This window comes from Chelonia mydas, chromosome 1 (assembly GCF_015237465.2).
Source record: "Chelonia mydas isolate rCheMyd1 chromosome 1, rCheMyd1.pri.v2, whole genome shotgun sequence".
Taxonomy (NCBI): domain Eukaryota; kingdom Metazoa; phylum Chordata; order Testudines; family Cheloniidae; genus Chelonia; species Chelonia mydas.
In genome coordinates, this window is record NC_057849.1 from 3,636,980 (window position 1) to 3,658,281 (window position 21,302).

General features: G+C 49.0%; 3 protein-coding genes across 5 annotated transcripts; all 3 read left to right on the forward strand.

The window, feature by feature from the left end:
* Positions 1–1,483: 1,483 nt before the first annotated feature.
* On the forward strand, positions 1,484–2,429 carry LOC122462400 (olfactory receptor 52D1-like). Its single transcript, XM_043525479.1, has 2 exons — positions 1,484–1,848; positions 1,979–2,429. Exons 1-2 carry the CDS (start codon positions 1,484–1,486, stop codon positions 2,427–2,429), a joined length of 816 nt encoding a protein of 271 aa, XP_043381414.1.
* Positions 1,713–18,604, forward strand: LOC102941144 (olfactory receptor 51I1). 3 transcript variants are annotated; one of them, XM_037908243.2, is made up of 4 exons: positions 1,713–1,848; positions 11,069–11,150; positions 11,259–12,225; positions 18,500–18,604. In XM_037908243.2, the coding sequence occupies exons 3-4, from the start codon at positions 11,294–11,296 to the stop codon at positions 18,549–18,551; spliced, it is 984 nt and encodes a 327-aa protein (XP_037764171.2). In that variant the 5' UTR covers positions 1,713–1,848; positions 11,069–11,150; positions 11,259–11,293; the 3' UTR covers positions 18,552–18,604. The 3 variants fall into 3 exon arrangements, with proteins under 3 accessions (XP_037764171.2, XP_037764106.2, XP_043382383.1); XM_037908178.2 differs by lacking the exon at positions 11,069–11,150 and having other exon boundaries at positions 1,717–1,848; XM_043526448.1 differs by lacking the exon at positions 11,069–11,150 and having other exon boundaries at positions 1,724–1,904.
* On the forward strand, positions 18,535–21,203 carry LOC102940923 (olfactory receptor 51I1). Its single transcript, XM_037908087.2, has one exon. The coding sequence runs from the start codon at positions 18,535–18,537 to the stop codon at positions 19,477–19,479; it is 945 nt and encodes a 314-aa protein (XP_037764015.1). The 3' UTR covers positions 19,480–21,203.
* Positions 21,204–21,302: the final 99 nt, after the last annotated feature.

Here is a 21,302-nt window from a genome sequence, read left to right on the forward strand (position 1 = left end):
AGGAACAAACTTTCCCATCATGGCTGCTGCCATCACCCCGGTCTCCTGGGACCCTGGCAGGATCATGCTGATCCTGAGAGACGTCCTTTCAGAGACTGGGCCAGAGAGAGAGACCCCCGTGACATTACCAGGGCTGGCTGGAAAACAACGATTCCAATGGCAAAATAGGTCAGGGGGTTGAAATCTGGTTTCACTCTGGTGCGGAACAAAAGTGAGCCCTTTAGAAAGTGTTCATGCTCCCTCCACCCCCAAAAAACACCAGGCAAAGAGCACAAGCAAGAGAGAATCCGATAGCCCAGCGGTCAGGGCTCTCACCTGGCGTACGGGAGACCCAGCTTCAAATCCCTGTCCTGGATCAGGGACTGTAAAGGGGACAAGGGCTATTGCTACACGCAGATTTTTTTCTTAATACTTCATATTTCAAGTGTGTTAACTGATTTCCTTGGTGTCTGTCCTTAACAGACGGCTTCGAAGATTTGTAATGGTGGTTGTTACAGTAGGAATAAGCCAGTGATTACTTGACTCAAAACCTCAGACGTGCTGAACTATTTAATGAAGTAATAGTAAAAAAGGGCTTTGTTAACATTTTATCCCTTGGGGGGCCCAGACCCGCCCCTTCTCAGTCCAGCAGGGCTGCCCTGAAACCAACATCGGAATAGGCCCCCTGGTATTTGCATGCCTAGGTAGATACCACACCTGAGAACAGGACAATCAAAGGGATGTCAGGTGTGCAGGTACTCCAGAGCCAAGGGGAGTATAAGGGGAGAGGGAGCTAGGAGTGAGAAGGTTAATTTGCTTTGTTGTTGCTCTTAGGGCCAGACTCAGGGGACCAATCTCAAGCCCAATGGATTTGAAGGACAATGTATAAATCCTCCCTGATCTCCAACAGCTACAGACCCTGAGTGGTGCCGGGGCTCCGTCTGCATTTTGCTGTACTTGTCAGGGGAAAATACAGCAGCCCCTGACCTGCCGGTGAGCGCTTACCCCAACCACGCACAGGTATTTATTATTACTCGGCTCATAACCAGAGATACTCAGACTGGCTGTACACCAGAGGCTTAACTAGACAATTGTTTACTGTTTGTGGGAGGGGAATGTTATGTTTTTAATCTTCCTTTACAAATTAAGGCCCTGCCTCTGAAATCACATGTCTAAGTAACTATGCCCACTTCCCATTGAACTCAGTGGTAATGCACTCATGTACAAAGTCGCTGATATCTGTGAGTTTAGTCGGGGTGTTAATCCCTATGTGACTCATGAAATGAGGATGGTAATACTGGCCGGCCTCCCAGGGGCGTGGGGAAGATAAAGCCATACGCAAACAGGAGGAGCGCAGATAGCAGGAGCCCAGAGAGGTACCTTGGCAGAAGCGTTTCAGCAATAAGATTATCTTCAACTACCAGCTAAATGCAAAATTTCTCCTCCTCTTGATCTTGCAGGGAGCAAAATTTTTGGAAGTGGCCTAGGACACAGGACGCCTGCCATGACAGCTATCAACAGTACTGACGTTGGCTCACACCTCTTCATCCTGCTGGGCATCCCAGGGCTGGAAACGGCCCACATCTGGATCTCTGTCCCCTTGTGCTGCATGTACATCGTTTCTCTGCTCGGGAACACCGGGGTGCTCGTAGTCATACTGGTGGAGCAAAGCCTGCAGCAGCCCGTGTACCTTTTCCTCTCCATGTTGGCTACCTCGGATCTCATTCTCAGTTCCACCACGGTGCCAGAAATGTTGCTCATGCTCTGGGTCAAGGCTGGGGAAATTGCTGCCTGTCTCACCCAGATGTTCTTTGTCCATGCGGTTTTTGCTCTGGAGTCAGCCATCCTGCTGGCCATGGCATTTGATCGGTACGTTGCCACCTGTGACCCCCCTGAGATACAGAGCTGTAGTAACAAAGCCCCTGGTAAGGAGAATAGGGGTAGCAAGCATTCTCAGGAGCGTGTGTGTGGTCCTCCCATTTGTCTTGTTCCTTAAAAGGTTACCATGCTGTGGCCACCACATCGTCCATCACACCTACTGTGAGCACATGGGCATAGCCCGGCTGGCCTGTGCCGACATCACAGTCATTATTGTGTACGGTTTGATTGTCCCTTTCTTAGCCATAGGGTTAGATATTATCTTTATCGCTGTGTCCTACACTCTGATCCTCAGGGCCGTCTTCCGGCTTCCCTCCAAGGACGCCTGGCGCAAAGCTCTTCGCACCTGCGACTCCCACTTCTGCATCATATTAATATTTTACATACCGGCCTTCTTCTCGTTCTTAAGCCATTGCTTTGGGCGCAGTGTCCCCTGCCACATCCACATTCTTCTCGCCAACCTCTACATGCTGGTTCCACCCACATTGAACCCCATCATTTATGGGGTGAAAACCCAGTTGATCTGGGCCAGGGTGCTGAAAACATTCGATCCTCAAAGGTGTAGCCCCTGAAAACTCTCCTGGAATTTTCAGCTGTCTGCTCAGAGCTGCTAATTCCTAAACTGACCTCCTGGCTATCACAGGCCCTTACATTTCACCCGCTTACCCCTGTGTTAAGCCCAATTACTTGAGTTTCATTAATCGTTTTGAGAAAGGATCCAGACCTGATTTGTAGACTGAAAGAGTAGAGTGCACCGCTTTCCTTGGCAGTTTGTTTCAATGGTGAACCGCGCTCCCTGTTACAAATGTGTCTTCTGGTTCATATTCTGAAGATCCCACTGTTTTACTGGCAGCGTTAGTAACCTCTTTGTGCTAGAAGAGGTTAGAAAACAAAGGCCAAAGAAAACCCCTTTTCCCAGTGACCGGGGACACCACAGTGTGTATAGGGCTGCAGAGCTGATGTCCGTGACATCTAGAGCACCTGCATTACCTGCGTGAAATGGATTCAGGATTACATTGCTGTCAATTAGAGCAGGGTTTGGCCCAGTGTGGTGATATGTGGGTGACAATCACATATGTCGGGTCCCTGCACAGGTGGAGGGGGAGGGGGAGGGGGAGGGTTCACCCGTAGAGCTTGATTGTAGCTGGAGTGGATGGGAACTGGGTAATATCTCTTTCAATAGTTTGCGTGTCCTCTAGTGTCTTCCCTGTCAAAAGCCAGCAGAACCCTGCTGGGGCAGCAGGGCCCAGAGACAGCTGGTCTGGTGTCTTCGCACATAGTCAATAAACGTGGGGATCTGGAAGCCAGCTGTCCATGTGGTTTCCCCGCACTCTTCGTGCTGCGTAGTGAGCCAGGGCTGGTGTGTGGGGCATTGCAGTTCAGCCTGGCCTCGGGCCAGGGGGGGAGCAGCCACCTCTCTGCAGCAGATGGGGTAGCATCCACTCCCCCCATTTCGGGGTGGAGTCCACACACTCAGAGTCGCACAGGCGCTGTGGCTGTGTCCATCAGGGCAGAAAAACTGCTTGGTGCCAATGAAGGGTTTCAGGGGGAGGGAAATAGAGGCAAGATGCTGGGATAACGCAGCTGCATTAACACAGGTACTTTTGTGATCAGCATTTACCCCCACACGCATGCCAGGGGTTCTGGCAACCACCTCAGAGCTCCTTTGGTTCTACCATGCTTGGCTTCTCCTGTTTTTACCCTGCGCGTCTTTGGCAGGACACAACTGAGAGTATCAGTTCACTCCCCCCATTAGGGTTAGACTGCTGAATTGCAATTAGTTTGCAAACTGGATACAATTAACTTAGTCTCGAAGAGAAACTGGGAGTGGATGGGTCATTACAGAAAGTAAAACTATTTCCCCATGTTTATTCCCCCCCCACCCCCCGCTGTTCCTCAGATGTTCTTGTCATCTGCTGGAAATGGCCCACCTTGATTATCACTACAAAAGGCTTCCCCCCCCGCTCTCAGGCTGGTAATAGCTCACCTTAAGTGATCACTCTGGTTACAGTGTGTATGGTAACACCCATTGTTTCATGTTCTCTGTCTATATAAATCTCCCCACTGTATTTTCCACTGAATGCATCCGATGAAGTGAGCTGTAGCTCATGAAAGCTTATGCTCGAATAAATGTGTTAGTCTCTAAGGTGGCACAAGTCCTCCTTTTCTTTTTGCGGATACAGACTAACACGGCTGCTCCTCTGAAACCGAGTTTACGTAGGAGCTGTTACCCCATGTTTGCTTCCTTTACTTGTTACTTGTGCTTTTTCCTATGGTTCATCAATTGCCAGCTCATCTAGCCGGCCCCCCTGAGTAGCACAAGACTTAGACTCTCTCCTCCCAGTTCCTATGCCAAGCGCCTCAGTTCTCTGGCAACTGCAGCCCACGCGTAGGAAGAATCCCCGGCGGAATACAAAGATTCCCAGAGCTGGAGAATTCTCAATAAACTGCTCCAGTGGCTGGGACCTTATTTTGTGTCTGAATTTGTCTAGCTTCAGTTCCAACCACTGGCTGGATCTTGTTCTGCTTTGTCTGCGAGACTACAGAGCCGCTTACTCCCAGCAGCGTCTCCCCCATTCAGTGCTCGGGTTCATCTTATTAAGTCTCTCACTGTCGGGCAGGTTTTCCATGTATAGAAGCAAAATCTCTGTCCTTTGACCCAGGGCTGTCAGGGCCTGATTCAAAGCCCCGTGAAGTCAAAGTACAGACTCCCGCTGACTCCACAGAGGTTTGGATCGAGCCTTTACATCCTTTACAAAGAATGCAGATGCCGAGCTGCTGCATCCGTCATTCAGTTCTTAGCCAGCAGATTAGGGCATTTGACATTCAGAAGAGACCAGAGCCCCTTTGACGGCTAGTGCTTTTCCTTCAGTTCTCCAGTCTGCATCCAGAATGAAATCTCTGTCACCTGTTTATATGGTTCTGAAAATGTACTAGATTATCCATGGTTGTTTCCGATCCTTAAAAGCAGAGCCCCTTTCACTCTGGACATTCTAGTCTTATACATCCCTTTTTCCGAAAGCTTCCCTGTGCCGATAATGGAGCTGGAGGTTACACTAAAATACACAGTTCGGTTTCCCCCCAACTTTTCATACATGTAATATTTATTCAGTGACCAAACAATCCTTTTGAAGGTTTGCCCTGCACACTTTCCAAATACCAGGAGATGATGTTGCACTTTGGAAGAAAAGGAATGGGGTTTATGGGGTAGAGACTATAATTCATTTCTATAGTAAAGTGCATCATATGTATGTCTGGTGGCATGTTCCCAGCATGCCTGTGCTGTGACTCGAGGCAGAACAGGGAATCCTCTGGTATATCTTCCATCTCTAACCCTCCTGTAAATCTGCATTCAGCTAGCTTAGGTTTGGGCTTTACATACATTTGTTTTGTTGCTCAGTTGTACATTTCCTTTTCACCACTTATTGTTCGCTTGTTCATTTTAATACAGATTATCCCCCGTACACCACGTCATCTTTCAACAGCACCAGCGCGGCTCCTTCCACATACATCCTGATGGGCATCCGGCAGCTGGAAGCTGCTCGCCTCTGGCTTTCCCTCCCTTTCTCTTCTATTTACATCGAATCACTTGTAGGAAACTGCATGTTTCTGTTTGTCATAAAACACAGCTCCAAGCCTGCATGAGCCCATGTGGGCTATTTCCTTTCTATGCTGGCTGTCAGCGACCTGGGTTTGTCTCTGTCCATGATGACAGTGGTGCTGCGTATATTCTGGTTTAATTCCGGAGCAATTCAATTTGATGCCTGTTTTGCTCAATTTTATTTTGCTCTTTCATTTTCCTTCCTGGAATCCTCAGTGTTTCTGGCCATGGCCTTGGATAGATATGTCACCATCTGACCCCCTCTGAGATACGCCTCCATCCTCACCAGCCCAAGAATAGCCAAGATCAGACTAGCTAGTCTATGCAGATGCATCTTAGCAGCACTCCCCTCACTCTTTCTGCTGCGGGGGTCACCGTTCTGTAGGCCCCATGAGCCCTCTCATTTGTATTGTCTGCATCAAGATATGATCAAGCTGGTGTGTGCCGATATCCCATTCAATAGTACGTAGGGCTCGGCTTTAGCCATTCTCATAGAGGTGCTAGACTTGTTGCTCATTGTCTTGGGACGGTTAAGGCGGTCTTGAGCATTGCATCCCAAGAACATCTCGCGGCTTTAAACAATTGTTTGTTCAATATCTTCTCTGTCTTCCTACTATACATCCCCAGTGGTTGGCTTGCCTACAGTTCACAGTTTCTGCAGACATGGGAAGGTTCCATGTGCTATAACAATTATGATCTATAGGCCAATGCAGAAGATTGAATATGCACTTGAATTCCCTTATATTGTGCCTCTTCTGTGTGGGTGCAGATATTATTGGTCACCATTCATATTTAATCATTATTAATGTCAAGTTAGATAATTTGGGCCAGGTCAATTTATGCCACCTGAGGATTTGGACTTATAGATCATAAAGCTTTTTCTGTTCAGTCAGGAGGAAGGAATTTCAACTACACAACGAATGAACTAAGTATACCCAGAAGAAACATAAACGTAAACAGATCAGTTTTATTTGTTACAAATCTCCCAGACTATAAAGTGAGTTGAGGTGGTGAACACAGCTGATTAATCAATTTGTTATGACAAGGGCTCATCAAGAATCTAAGCCCCAACCTCGCAATGCACTAAAACGTTTGCAGATGAGACAAAAATTGGGGGAGTGGTAAATAATGAAAAGGACAGGTCACTGCTACAGACGGTTCTGGGTCACTTGAAAAACTGGGCAAAGCAAGAAATATGTATGCTTATATGGCTAGATGTAAATGTATACATCTGGGAACAAAGAACTTAAGCCAGTGGGCTCCTCTGCCAGCTCTTTTAAAACTATTGGGTGCAAGTTATCCAGGCCTGCTGATTTTAAAATATCCAATTTTAGTAGCTGCTTCCAGCATCCTCTTGAGATATTAGTGGAATGGAAAGAGTGTTATCATCACTATATGATATGACAGGTTTCAGAGTAGCAGCTGTGTTAGTCTGTATTTGCAAAAAGAAAAGGAGTACTTGTGGCACCTTAGAGACTAACCAATTTATCTGAGCATAAGCTTTCTTGAGCTGCAGTTCACTTCATCAGATTTCCACTGAATGCATCTGATGAAGTAAGCTGTAGCTCACGAAAGCTTATGATCAAATAAATTTGTTAGTCTCTAAGGTGCCACAAGTCCTCCTTTTCTTTATATGATATGACTACATCATATGTTTTTTTCCTAAATACTGAACAAAAATATTTATTGAACCCTTTCTCCTTGTGTCCTTTGGCTTCCTTTATCAATTTTCTAAAATTCCTATCTTCTGCGTTATATTCATTGCTATCAATTTCCTCTTTCTGCCATTTGTTATGGATAGATAGATAGATGGATATTTACTGCTGCCTTCATTTCCCCTCTAAACCTGGTCATCTTTTTTTTACGTATATGGCCTTCTTCTTCAGTTGTGCGATTGTGGCTATTTGGTGTTTTTAGGTGATTCCCAATGATCATTCACATTTTTTTGATTCAATTCTTCCTTCCAGCTGACTTGGCTGATAATTATTTTCACCTTTTTGAAACTGGCCCTTTTAAAGAACCAAGTATATATATGTTACTGGTCTGGGCTTTATTCTGTTTGCATATTATAAATGTGATCAAGTCATGAGCATATGTATCTAAGCGACCATTACTTTTCAGTTCTGTGATCAGTTCCTCTTTATCGGCTAGGACATGGGCTAATGTAGGAGTCCCCCATGTTGGATGCAACACGTTTTGAGTTAGGAACGTCTCATCTGTAATATTTAGGCATTCCAAGCATGATTTAGCACTGCCAGAATGAGACATCCAGGATATGTCACCCAGATTAAAGTCCCCAGTGATCAAGTACCTTTTTTTCCTAAAAATTGTAGATAGGTGCATAAAGAGATGGTCATCCTGTACCTCGTGGGATTGGGGCGGGGGGCGGCGGGGCTAGCAGACACCAGCTAATAGTGCGTCTTGTGCTGTATCCGTTAGGACCTGGATCCAGAAGCATTCAAGAACATTTTAATCTAGGTTTCTCCTTTTGTGCCACCATTTCATTGATTCGGAGGCCAAAGAGCGCGGTGTGATCAGCCAGTTTGACCTCCTGCATAGCACACGCTACGGGACTGAATCTTGTGATTCCTGCACTAGTGGATGTTGTTCTTCTCTGCTATGGATGTGACACTATCACTCCCAGTAACTAGAACTGCAGCAGATCTTATTTCCACCTTGAATTTGGCTAGCTTCAATTTCCAGCCATTGGACAATGTTCTGCCTTTGGGTATGTCTATATTGCAATCACAGGGTAAGATGAAAGCTCAGGCTAGCTTTAATCTAGCTATTTTGTGATGGTAGGGGCAGGGCTCAGCAACCCTGGGGCTCACTTCCAGTTTATGTTCCTAAAGCTCATGCTTCAGGGCTCCAGCCAGCCCCCTGCAGGGGTCAGGAAGGGATTCTCCCTCCCCCAATGCATTCTGGGTGTTTTTAATCTCCTTCCCCTGAAGCACCCGAGATGGTCACAGCTGGAGAGGGGGCACTGGAGGGGGAAAGCTGGGAGTCTGAGGTGGAACTGATTGCTCTCTCTCGGAGAGACCAGCTTGCATGGCTGGTTCTTGCCCACTTGCTCTGGGTCCGACTGTCATATGTAGGGTTGGGAAGGACATCAGATTAGCAGGGACCTTGGGGCTTTTTCGCCTTCCTCTGCAGCGTGGGGGGGGGGGTCACTCGCCAGGATTATCTGGGTATCTCTCACTTGATCAGTTCCCTGCCATTGTGGGGGCCTCGTGCCCCTCGGTCTCTCCTGTGCGCCGCTTGGGGCCCAGTCTCCCGAGGGCTGGAATACTTTGGTCTCACTTCAGTGGCTGAGTTCAGCATGAGGTGCTGGGTGGGGTTCGTGGCCTGTGAGAGACAGGAGGTCAGACTCGCCTGAGGCTCTCTGACTCGAGGAAACGAAGCTGCAGGCCTGGCACACTGGGTAGACACGCCCAGGGCCCGCCAGCGCAGACATGCACATTACCGTAGCGTCACTGCTCCCGGACCCAGCGCTAGCCAGGTTGAAGCTAGTTGGGGTATGTCCAGGGAGCCGCAGCCATGCCCCGTGATGACAGCGCGGCCCTCCTGGCTGGCAGAGGAAAGAGGACCCCGTAACATGATGTTCAAACTCAAGGGGGTTTTAACTGAATCTTCATTCATGCAGCTGATACATTCATGGCCAGGTTCCCAGCTCTCCCCGGAAGCAAGAATGCCGGTGAGAGCCAGGGGCTTGCGCGAACATCCGCACCCCTGGCGTGAGCCCGAACCCAGCAGCTCTGCCGTCTACCTGTGTGTCATGCTGGGTAAGGCTGGTCCCAGAGTAAGTTCCATATGCTCCTGAGTTAATCGTTAACTCCCCCCTCGCTTTATTCCCTTCTTTAAATACTTGTAGACATTCCCCACTAATGGAACGGTCCCCAAATGACTTTCATTAGTGGTACATTAAAATTACCCTTGTGCTGCGAGCCTAGCGGGCGCACGCTTCGACCAGTGAAGCCTTATGCCTGGTAAAGAGCAGGTCTGCCTGCTCCCGCGGCCCTGCGTGTTGCTGGTGAGTAGGCTGAAGGGGTACTAGGCGAAGGGCGAGGGGGTGGCTGATTGTGCTCAGCAAAAATGTCATTGCCGGCAAGTCTGTCGGGCAGGTGCTCTTTTAAAAAACTTTCCACTGCCAAGATGCACCCGACGTTGCCGCAGCTTCAGACATTCCTCCAAGCCTGTTAGTTCCTTGAGAGATCAGAGGGGCCTCTGTGGCGCAGGGCGTCGGAGCAGGAGCGTTCCCAGCATTTACCACACTGGGATCGTCTTATGGTTTATTGTCCCAAACGGCAACGACACCAGGACAGAGGGTCTTAAAATGAGTCCTTGTCCTCCTGGCCCTTGTGCAACCTGCTGGCACCCGGGAGACCGAGCACTGAGTGAACCTGGCCCCCTGCATATGGAATCTTATTTCAGGCACGGCCGCAATCTAGCAAGAGATTTCAGCCTGGAAAGCTGCCCGTATCCATGTGCACAGCAGGAAATTGGAGACATGCTGCAAGGCACGCCTGGGAAAGGATGTACCATATGTGTGGGATGCATGTGCCCTAGTGCACACATGTGATATGTACTATAATAGGCCCTGATCTTGCAATCACGATGCAATCGCTTCCAATCAATCAGATCCTACTGACTGGACCCCCGTTGCCTGTGTGCAGCCCATTCCAGGGGGCTCGGCAGGAGCCTGTCTGCGAGGGTCTGATTGTAGGACGGGCGCCCAGAGACCCTTCACTTGAGAGCTGCCCTGCATTTGCCTCATGTGATCTCCCAGTGTGCTTGTTTCACATGCTGTCGGTGCGATAGGTGTGGGTGAGAATGGACCCGCACAGGGCAGGTACCTGCTTCTTTACCTGGCTGCCTGCTTAGATTTAGGGCACATTTTTCATCTCAAATAGTTGCTTGAAAAATCTTGGGTGGGGCAGAGTTTGGGGGTGGGAATTGCCCTGCAGGGATTCCCTTGGCTCAGCCAGGGCTCCATCCTGCAGGGTGCTGAGCCTGCAGGCCCCGAGCCCTCAGAGCAATGAAGCACAGGAGTAGACCGAGTGGAGGGGAGCGCTTTGCTGGACTGAGCGCCCAGTGACTCTGCCCTCCCTTGCGCCTAGCAAGGCCTGGCCCTGGACTTGTCGCCCTCATCACGAAGGGGGGTTCCTGAAGGCCAGCGGCGGAGCTGGCGTGGCGAGGGGGCCAGCAGGGATGAAGTCAGGCCTCAGATGCTGTATAAGGAACATCAGACAGACAAGATGGGGGAAGGAATATCTTTGACTGGACCAACTTCGGTTGGTGAGAGAGACGAGCTTTCGAGCTCACACAGAGCTCGTCTGCAGGCCTGAAGGCTTGTCCCAGCCTTGCAGAAGAGCTCGGTGGGAGCTCAAAGGCTTGTCACTGTCTCTCACCAACCGAAGTTGGTCTGATCGAAGATATTCCCTCCCCCACCTTGTCTCCCTCCTGTCCCAGGACCACCCCGGCTACAGCACCGTGTCAGGTGTGCCGTGGGTGCGTCGGGGATAGCAGCCATGGGAACGTATGGGGCCAGGTACAATACTTCCGAATGAACCACACTTGACACAGAGCTGAGAACTGCAGCCTGTCTTTTAGGTGAAGCTGGTCCCTGGAAGTAACGATTACCAGCCCGGCATATTATTTGTATCATGGTGGCTCCTGAGACAACTGAGAACAGGTAAGAGCTGTCAGTGTGACTAAGGATTTGTGGTACAGGGGCCCTGCACTGACCTTTCCTCTTCTCTAATCACAGGGCAACTCACGGGTTCATTTTGCATTTACACAGGGGTTCAGAGCTGACCGGGACAGCGACTGCTCATCATGACGGATTTCAATAGCACCAACTTCCAGCCTGCAACGTTCCAACTGTCCTGGTTCCCGGGCCTGGGAGCTGCTAATCACTGGATCTCGATCCCTTTCTGTGTGTTCTACGTCACCGCCATGGTAGGGAATTGCACTGTTCTCTGCATTATCTGGAAAGACCGGCGTCTCCATCAGCCCATGTATTTGTTCCTTTGCATGTTGTCGATCAACGACCTTGGTGTCTCGCTGTCGACCCTGCCCACGGTGCTCAGCACCTTCTGCTTCGATGTCACAGATGTCGCATTCGACGCCTGCCTAGCTCAGATGTTTTTCATTCACTCCTTTTCCAACATGGGCTCAGGGATTTTACTGGCCATGTCGTTCGATCGCTTTGTCGCCATCTGTGACCCGCTGCGCTATGCGGCCATCTTGACCAACCCCAGGATCGTGAGAATCGGGCTGGCCATTGTGATCAGAAGCTTTGGTGTGGTTTTACCATTACCCATTCTTATTAAACGCTTACCTTTCTGCCACGCCAAAGCCCTCTCCCACGCCTACTGTCTGCATTCAGATGTGATGAGGCTGGCATGTGCGGATATCACCGTCAATAACATCTATGGCTTATGTGCTGTTCTCATTGTCTTCGGAATAGATTTGTTGCTTATTGTCATCTCCTACATTCTGATTATGATGACCATCTTCAGTCTCGCCTCTGGGGGGCGGCGTCTCAAGGCCCTGAACACCTGCGTCTCCCACGTCTGTGCTGTCTTAATATTCTACATTCCGATGATCACAGTCTCTATCATACACAGGTATGGCGAGAACTCCCCGCCGCTGGTCCACGTTCTGCTGTCCAGTGTTTACCTCTTTGTGCCCCCTGTGATAAACCCCATCGTTTACAGTATAAAAACCAAGGAGATTCGAAAGAGCATCCTCAAAATGTTCTCTAGGTAACTATCCCAACCTGGGTGTGAGATGGTTTCTGGTGTTTATCTCTTTGGTTTGTAAGAGGATGGATGGATGGGTGTCTTAAAGTTTCAGAAGTGGCTAGTGATTTGGGGGTCTTCAGTTCTGGGGTACCCAATTGGAGGCAAAGGGCCTAATTTTCAAAAAGGGTTGGGCACTTGTTCTCTGAAAATCAACACTTTGAAGACATCTCCGATTGGGCACCTAAAAACGGAAGCAACCAAAATCTCATATCTCATTTGAAACTTTAGGCCATGATTTCTCTATCATGTGGTTGGCTGAGCATGAAAAAAGGAAGGCCACAAAGTCTGAGATTAGGTGGGTGAATTGTGACCTTTCGGGGGATGTTTGTTCTCTATTTTATTCATTGATTATGCACAATTCTTTGTACGACGCAGGTGGTGTTAAACTTGAATTGACATTGTATGACTGTTCTAGACTCGTTCATATTTGGAGCTGGGGGATACTGCAAATGTCTTATAAATAAGAGCAATGCAAATACAATAATAATACAACAAGACCACACTAGCCGTTCCAGCAGCAGATTCTTATCTGGTCTTTTTCCCGGCAGTACCAGAGTCAGTGCACAGTTGCTTCTCCATGACTTTCAATCTAACATGGGCCGGGCTGTTAACATTTAAGAAATCAGCCCTGTGTATTACACAAATAAATTAACATCCAACGTGTGGCACTCTCCCCAACGGCACGGTCTGTTCTCTTTTAGTCCCCACAGGTATTTAAGTTGAAGGATGCTGCCCCTTGGCATCAACGTCGATCTCATCTCCCTGCCTGGTGTTAATTACAACACATTCAGGGCCAGACTGTGGCTGCCCGCTCCGTGGGCTTGATGGTTTTCAACCTAGGGCTCCCTCGCCAGAGGCAGTGATAACATGCTGGAGTGCTGATAAGTCAGTGCAGGGGGCTGAGAGCCCCTCCGGACACTGCTCTGCTGCAGATCCAAGGAAGGGCTGGAATAACTACCCAGCCTGGCTCAGTGACGGTGACAGCCTCAGTCCTGCGCGGGGTTGCATTGCCCGTGCCCCTCTATGCCAGTCCCGTGCTACCATGTCATTGGACGGAGATAGAAAAGTTTAAACAATGAGCTAGTGGTGCCGGTGGAGATCTGGGGAAAGTGATGGTTTGGGGAGTCTGTTTTGCAGCAGACACAGGGCACTGGACTGGGAGCCCGGAGATCTGGGCTCTAAAGCTCAGCTCTGCCAGTGACTGGCTTTGTGACCTTGGGTGCGTCTCTTCCCTTCTCTGTCTCACTTTCACCTCCCCCCCATTTGTGTGTGTTAGGGCAAGGTCTGTCTGTTACTTTGTGTTTGTGTCTCTCACTGCCCAGGACCTCAGGGGGTGGGAACCAGGCACTATAAATAAACAACAAGACTTTAAACCCCCATCTTAAAATGGGGCTTGGGAGCTCTGCACACAAAGGGCTGCAGAGCCGGGCTGAGTCTATTACCGTGCACCAGGCATCGGGCGTTAGGGGTGAGGGACCCAGTCTCACATGCAGTGCATCCAGACAGCCACATTCTCACACCCGCTCTCAAAGGTGGGCTTTGGAAAGGGCTATAGAGGGGCCACCCCCACCCTGGAGTACCCAGGATCCAGGTACTCCGCAAAGCTGCTCACACACACACACACACAGGGTGCCTAAGATGCCCCATGGGTGCCACTCGGATTCACTTCTACCGCACATCCACAGGGCACTCCAGGCCAATCCCCTTTACACCTGCTTTGTGTCCCTTGTGTGTGTGTGTGTGGGGGGGGTCTGTTCCTATTCATGGCTTCTTGCCATCCAGAGAGACAGACTTGTACTTCCCACTCTGTGACCCATGGTCCACAAGGTGTCGTGCTCCTCCATATCTGCCTCGTCTCTAGGACACCATGTGGGCTCCCCTCCCCTTTATTCTCACTGAGTATCCAATAGTCCGTGTGGGTCCCAGCCATGTTGTACTGGGCGTGATCCAGGGTAAGTGTTTCTCTCTAAAGAGTAGATCTGGGGTCACGGGTCACATGGGTATGTAACCTACCATTTAAATCAGCTTCTGTACCAAATGACTGGAGGATAGCTAATGCAACGCCAGTGTTTAAAAAAAGGCTCCAGAAGCAATCCTGGCAATTTCAGGCTGCTAAGGCTAACTTCAGCACTGGGCAAATTGGCTGAAACCATAGTAGAGAACAGAATTCTCAGACCCATAGATGAACACGATTTGTTGGGGAAGTGTCAACATGCCTTTTGTAAAGGGAAATCACGCCTCACCAATCTACTAGAATTCTTTGAGGGTGCCAGCACACATGTGGGCAAGGGTGATCCAGTAGATATAATGGACTTGGCCTTTCAAAAAGCCTTTGACAAGGTCCCTCATCAAAGGCTCATAAGCAAAGTAAGCTGTCATAGGATAAGAAGCAACAAGAAGGAAAGTCCTCTCATGGATCAGTAACGGGTTAAAGACAGAAAACAAAGGGTAGGAATAAATAGTCGATTTTCAGAAGGGAGAGAGGTAAATAGTGGGGTCCCTCAGGGGTATGTACTGGGATCACTACTGTTCAACAGATTCATAAGTGATCTGGAAAAAAGGGGGAAACAGTGATATGACAAAGTTTGCAGATGATACAAAATTACTCAAGATAGTTAAGCCCAAAGCTGACTGTGAAGAGTTACAAAAGGATCTCTCAAAACTGGGTGACTGGGCAACACAATGGCAGATGAAATTCAATGTTGATAAATGCAAAGAAATGCACATTGGAAAACATAATCCCAACTATACATGTAAAATGAGGGGGTCTAAATTAGCTGTTACCACTCAAGAAAGAGATCTGGAGTCATTGTGGATAGTTCTCTGAAAACATCCCCTCAATGTGCAGTGGCAGCCAAAAAAGTGAACAGAATATTGGGAACCATTAGGAAAGGGATAAATAATCAGACATAAAATATCATATTGCCTCTATATAAATCATGGCATACGCACACCTTGAATCCTGAGTGCAGTTCTGGTCACCTCATCTTAAAAAAGATATATTAGAATTGGAAAAGGTACAGAAAAGGGCAACAAAAATGATGAGGGGGATGGAACAGCTTCCATCTGAGGAGAGATTAATAAGACTCGGACTTTTCAGCCTGGAAAAGAGACGAGTAAGGGGAGGGGGATATGACAGAGGTCTTTTCAATCATGACTGGCGTGGAGAAAGTGAATATGGAAGTGTCATTTACTCCTTCCCATAACACATAATTTAATTGGGTCACCCAATTAAATTAATAGGCAGAAGGTTTAAAAAAAAGCATAACGCAGGACTTCTTCACTACAACCTGTGGGACTCATAGCCAGGGGACGTTGTGAAGGCCAAGACTATAACAGGATTCAAAAAAGCACGAGATTTTTTGGAGGTCAGGTCCATCAATGGCTATTAGCCAAGATGGGCAGCGATGCAAAACCGTGCTCTGAGTTTCTCTAGCCCCTGCTTGCCAGAAGCTGGGAGTGGACGACAGGAGATGGATCAATTGATAATTGCCCTGTTCTGTTCATTCCCTGTGAAGCACTGGGGCCCTGGTCACTGTCACAGGGCAGGATACTGGGCTCGATGGAACTGGTCTGACTCAGTGTGTCCGTTCTTATTTTCTATCGGGGGGTGGCCATGTTAGTCTGTATCCACAAAAACAACCAGGAGTCCGGTGGCACCTTACAGACTAACCGATTTGAATCTGTTAAATCTGTTCATCTTTAAGGTGCCAGGGGACTCCTCGTTATTCTTATTTTCTTATGTTCTCATGTAGGATAATGGATACAAGCAGCAAAAGCCACAGGGCTCTTGCTACTGTATGTGACCTCTTTGCCTGATTAGCCTGTGTTCAAACTCAGCCTCCGGTTGAGTTCCCAGTGGACTTTGTGACCTCCAAGGAGCTGCTGCAAGGATACAGTGTAAATATTCTCCCGTGCCTGGCAGTCTGTGGCGTATGCTCCAGGCAGGCTAGGTCTGGAGGCTTTTTTCCTCAATGGTGAAGATTTTCGTCACGTCCACCCTGGTGAGTCAGCTGCAGTTGAGAGAAGAGGGCTGATTACCTGACACCCTCTATTTTGAGTTTTACGGGGAGATATGCGTCCAATAAAGCTTTAAAGAAGTTTATAATCAGGACACTTTTAAAATTGATTTCACCGTTTAGCAGGAGATAACCTAGGTGCCTAACTCTCATCTCCACTTTTGAAATTCTGCCCCTTACTTGTTAGTTGGCTCCCCACGATTTTCCTCCTGGACAGATCGGATGAAAAGCAGCACGGTCAGCGAAGCCCCTTGTCGCTCTGAGACAGAAAAGCAGGCAGCTGGGGAAGGGGCAGGGTGGATTTTTTTAGATGAGTTTAAAGCCTGAGATCTCCTCAGCTCTGCATGAGAGTTCATTGTCCCGGGGCTTTATCATAAGAGGAAGGATTTGCCCCGTTGCCTCTGGCCAGTGTTCCTCTTTCTCCTGTGGGACCTGCATGAGCTGGGTGGCTCTGTGGTGCACCAAGATGCCGCAGGAATGTCAAATCTCATCAAGCTTTTCTCACTATTCCCTTGCTAAACCCCAGCCCGACACCTCTGCCTTCTGGCCTGACCTGGGCTCTTCAAACCTTAAGGAGAACATTTCTGCATATTTCACTCTCTCTCTCACACATCCACACACACACACAGAAAGACACATACACAGAGAGACACTCACTGGACACACACACTCACACACAGAGACAGACACACACATACACCCAGACACATTCACATGGACACACACACAGACACACACACACAGAGACAGACAGACACTCACACACACACAGACACAGACACTGAGACAGACACACACACACACTCATACAGACACACTACATGGGCACGCATACACACAATCTCACACACAGACACACACACTCATACAGACACACTCTCACACACAGAGACAGACAGACAGACACACACAGACACACAGACACACAGACGCTGAGACAGACACACTCACACACACACACTCACATGGATGGACACACAGAGAGACAGACACACACACAGACACACTCACAGATGCACACAGACACTCACATGGACAACACACACAGAGACAGACACACTCACAGACACGCACACACACGGCTGCAGGTCGGTTAGTCCTCAGCACAGCTCAGCCCTGCCTCTGCCACCACGCCCCACGCTCCATCCGGATGGAAGCTAGCACCAGCGGGTGTCCGTGAGCAGGGGAATCACCCCCCTTGGCTTGCCGTGCAGACTTAGCCTTTGGGACAAATCCTGTCCAGCCCTACCGAACTCCACAACATTGCACAGCCGGTGTGTAGGTGAGGACAGGGGCCAGCCTGCAACCTGTGAGTTCTCATGGCTAGGGCCTGTCCCTTTAATTGTTTGTAAAGTGTTGATGTGCAACTGGGGAATCCTATTAACACTCATTCGCAATAATAAATCTGTCCTTTCCCCACCTTCGAAGAGTCTAAGAGGGCTGGTGATCGTATGGCCAGTTAAACGCAGGTCCCGATTCTGAGTTTAGCTGCATCCCTGTCCAACGTGGCATTACCCACCGCCCAGCTGGGAGGCAGGGCTCAGACGCATGGAGGGGTCATGGGGCTTGCCAGCCTTCGCACTGTGCCAGAATCGGAGCCGGCATGCAGGTTCCAGCCTTCCCATGGCTGTATGGGGGAGGAGGGCGGCATGAGGGTGACGGGTGGTGGAGAGGAGCTACGTGCATCATTCGCAGGCTGGCAGAGATGCATAGATTTAACGCCAGAAGGGGCCACTATGATCAACTGCATTGCACAGGCCAGGGACCTGCCCTGAATTAATTCCTGTTAGAAATAGAGCAGTCTCGGTTGCCAGTGACGGGGAATTCACAGCTGCCCTTGCTAAGTCATTCCAAGGGTTAATTTCCCTTGCGGTTCACAATGTGCACCTTACTTCTACTCTGAATGTGACTAGTGGGGGGCCAATTTACCAGCCTCCTTCCTGATGAACTTTCTTGAACTGTGGATGGCAGAACTGTGGGAGCAGAATCTCTTGGTTCCCTTTAAAAGAGCTAGGGCTGGAAATGAATTCTTGGAACCTGGCTCCTCAGGCTTGATTCAGAACAACTCCTCATTGATTTCACTGGGGAGAGCAGCCCCAGGCTTGCCAGAGAGGGCCCTTGTACATTTGGATTCTGCAAGTCAATGCTGAACTGCAGGTCCCTTCCCTGTCACCTGGTCTCAAGGTAACTGTCAGGTTCATTTTTCATTTACACAGGGGATTGGAGCTGACTGGCACAGTGACTGCTCATCATGATGGATTTCAATAGCACCAGCTTCCATCCTGCCACATTCCAACTGACCGGGTTCCCAGGCCAGGAAGCTGCTTACCACTGGATCTCGATCCCTTTCTGTGTGTTGTACGTCACCGCCATGGTAGGGAATTGCACTGTTCTCTGCATTATCTGTGCAGACCGGCATCTCCACCGGCCCATGTATTTGTTCCTTTGCATGCTGTCGGTCAATGACCTTGGTATGTCTCTGTCGACCCTGCCCACGGTGCTCAGCATCTTCTTCTTCAATGCTGCAGACGTCCCGTTTGACGCCTGCCTGGCCCAGATGTTTTCCATTCACTCCTTTTCCTTCATGGAGTCGGGGATTTTACTGGCCATGTCGTTGGATCGCTTCGTCGCCATCTGTGACCCGCTGCATTACGTGGCCATCTTGACCAACCCCAGGATAGTGAGAATCGGGCTGGCCATAGTCATTAAAAGTACCAGCATGCTCTTCCCTTTCCCCTTTCTGATTAAACGGCTGCCAATCTGCAAAGGCAATGTCCTCTCCCACGCCTACTGCTTGCACCCAGACATGATGAGACTGGCATGTGCGGACACAACCGTCAATAACATCTACGGATTATGTGCCATCCTCGTCACGTACGGCTTAGACTCAGTGTTCATCATCCTATCGTACGTTAAGATTCTAAGGACTGTTTTTAATACTTCATCCCACGAACAGCGCCTCACAGCCCTGAACACCTGCGTCTCGCACATCTGCGCTGTCTTACTCTTTTACGTCCCGATAATTGCTGTCTCTGTTATGCACAGGTTCGGGAAAAATGCCCCTCGTCTTGTGCATATTCTTCTGTCCTATGCCTACCTCTTTGTCCCCCCTGTGTTAAACCCAATTGTTTACGGTGTGAAGACGAGGGAGATCCGCAAGAGGATCTCCCGAATATTCTCCAGAGGCTTAATGTGACGTGGGAGTTGTGTCGGATATGGTTTTGTTGGATGGGCTTTGAATGGCTTGTTGGCTGAACGTCGTATCTTTTCAGAGGACATTCAGACCTCTCCAACGATAAAATACTAGAACAATTCAAGCTGTGTATAGGGTCACTGGGCTATTACTGGGGGGTCGCGAGCTGTCAGCCTCCACCCCAAACCCTGATTTGCCTCCAGCTTTTATAATGGTGTTGAATACATAAAAACTTGTTTTTAATTTATAAGGGGGGGGTCGCACTCAGAGGCTTGCTGTGTGAAAGGTGTCACCAGTACAAACGTTTGAGAACCCCTGCCTTATGTCTTTAAATTACAGTCTCAGATGTTAAAGGAAATCAAAGTCAGTCAGTCTTTTGAGGCAGGGACTGTGGCTTCCAGTGGGCGTGAGCAGTGCCCGGCACTTTGTGGGCATGACCTGAATACAAAATGTGAATCGGTAGAAGGAAACCCACCTCTCAAATCTACAACGTTCTGGGCTAAATCTAGCCAAATTCTGCAGCAGGGACCATCTGTCTGTCCTGTTTGTGATGGGGGGCCAGCGCTGTCTCGAAAGCAGCAGATTAACAAAAGTTGTAACTAGGGAGAGGCCACACACTTTTCTGCAGCTGCAAATTGAGCAACTTGCACACACCAGGGGCTCCAGGGGTCCTTCTGTTCAACCCCACAAGCCACCCCCTATTTAAGGGGATTCATGCAAATCCCTCACTGCATTTTCCCCATCCCCCCGCATTCTCAGTTCTCTTCTCTCTGTCTGTCAGTCTTCCAAAGGGGCGACATTTTAAACTGCTTTGGATGGCCAGAGCTGAGACGGGGGGCAGCTGTTATGCTCCCATCAGCCACTGCTTTAATCTAGATCCAATTCCTGTGGTGGCTGAAGCTGCTGGTTCTGCTAGCCAGATGCCAAGGACTCCTCCTTGTGTTCCCCTTTTCTCCTTTTCTGATTTGCTGATTGCCACCAAAATCCACAGGGTTGTACCCACTGATGGCTAGAACATTCCCTGAAATTTTGTAATTGATCGGCTGCATTCAAACGTCATCACGTTACAGACAGACAAATAAACAGAGATATGCCATTGGGTTGCATGGGCGACCACACTTTGCTTGGCTATATATATTCAAGAACAGAAAACAGCTTTGAGGAATAAGAAGATGGACAGAAATACTTGGCAATACAATGGGCCCATGACATAAATTGTATTTGTTGTCTTTAGCCTAATGGTGTCCCTAGCCTGTGTTTGCAGAAGCTGGGAATGGGTGACAGGGAATGGATCAATTGATTCCCTGTTCTGTTCACTCCCTCTGGGGCACCTGGTACTGGCCACTGTCGGGAGACAGGATACTGGGCTGGATGGAATTGGCCTGACTCAGTTTGGCCAGCCACATGTTCGTAGGTAGGCACTGTTAAAGTTGCCATTGCTGGGACTGAAGAACTGGCAAGAGCAGTGGGAAGGTGAGGACAGTGCTGCAGGGTGGTGTTGCAGTTTGCATCGGAAAGGCTATTCACTAGAGCGCGTGGGACATTTCTCACGGAACGCTTTCCTGTCTGAAAATGCCATTTCCAGAACCAAAATGGGCCACAGGAAAGTGTCAATTTTCATAGAATATCAGGGTTGGAAGGGACCTCAGGAGGTCATCTAGTCCAACCCCCTGCTCAAAGCAGGACCAATCCCCAATTAAATCATCCCAGCCAGGGCTTTGTCAAGCCTGACCTTAAAAACTTCTAAGGAAGGAGATTCTACCACCTCCCTAGGTAACGCATTCCAGTGTTTCACCACCCTCCTTGTGAAAAAGTTTTCCCTAATA

What these genes read in the sequence shown, in the direction of transcription:
- LOC122462400 (XM_043525479.1), top strand. Translation starts at nt 1,484, where the DNA reads ATGACAGCTATCAACAGTACTGACGTTGGCTCACACCTCTTCATCCTG. An exon ending in CTGGCCATGGCATTTGATCG is followed by an intron (nt 1,849 to 1,978) that starts GTACGTTGCCAC and finishes GTTCCTTAAAAG; the next exon opens with GTTACCATGCTGTGGCCACC.
- LOC102941144 (XM_037908243.2), top strand. Translation starts at nt 11,294, where the DNA reads ATGACGGATTTCAATAGCACCAACTTCCAGCCTGCAACGTTCCAACTG. An exon ending in ATCCTCAAAATGTTCTCTAG is followed by an intron (nt 12,226 to 18,499) that starts GTAACTATCCCA and finishes TCATTTACACAG; the next exon opens with GGGATTGGAGCTGACTGGCA.
- LOC102940923 (XM_037908087.2), top strand. Translation starts at nt 18,535, where the DNA reads ATGATGGATTTCAATAGCACCAGCTTCCATCCTGCCACATTCCAACTG.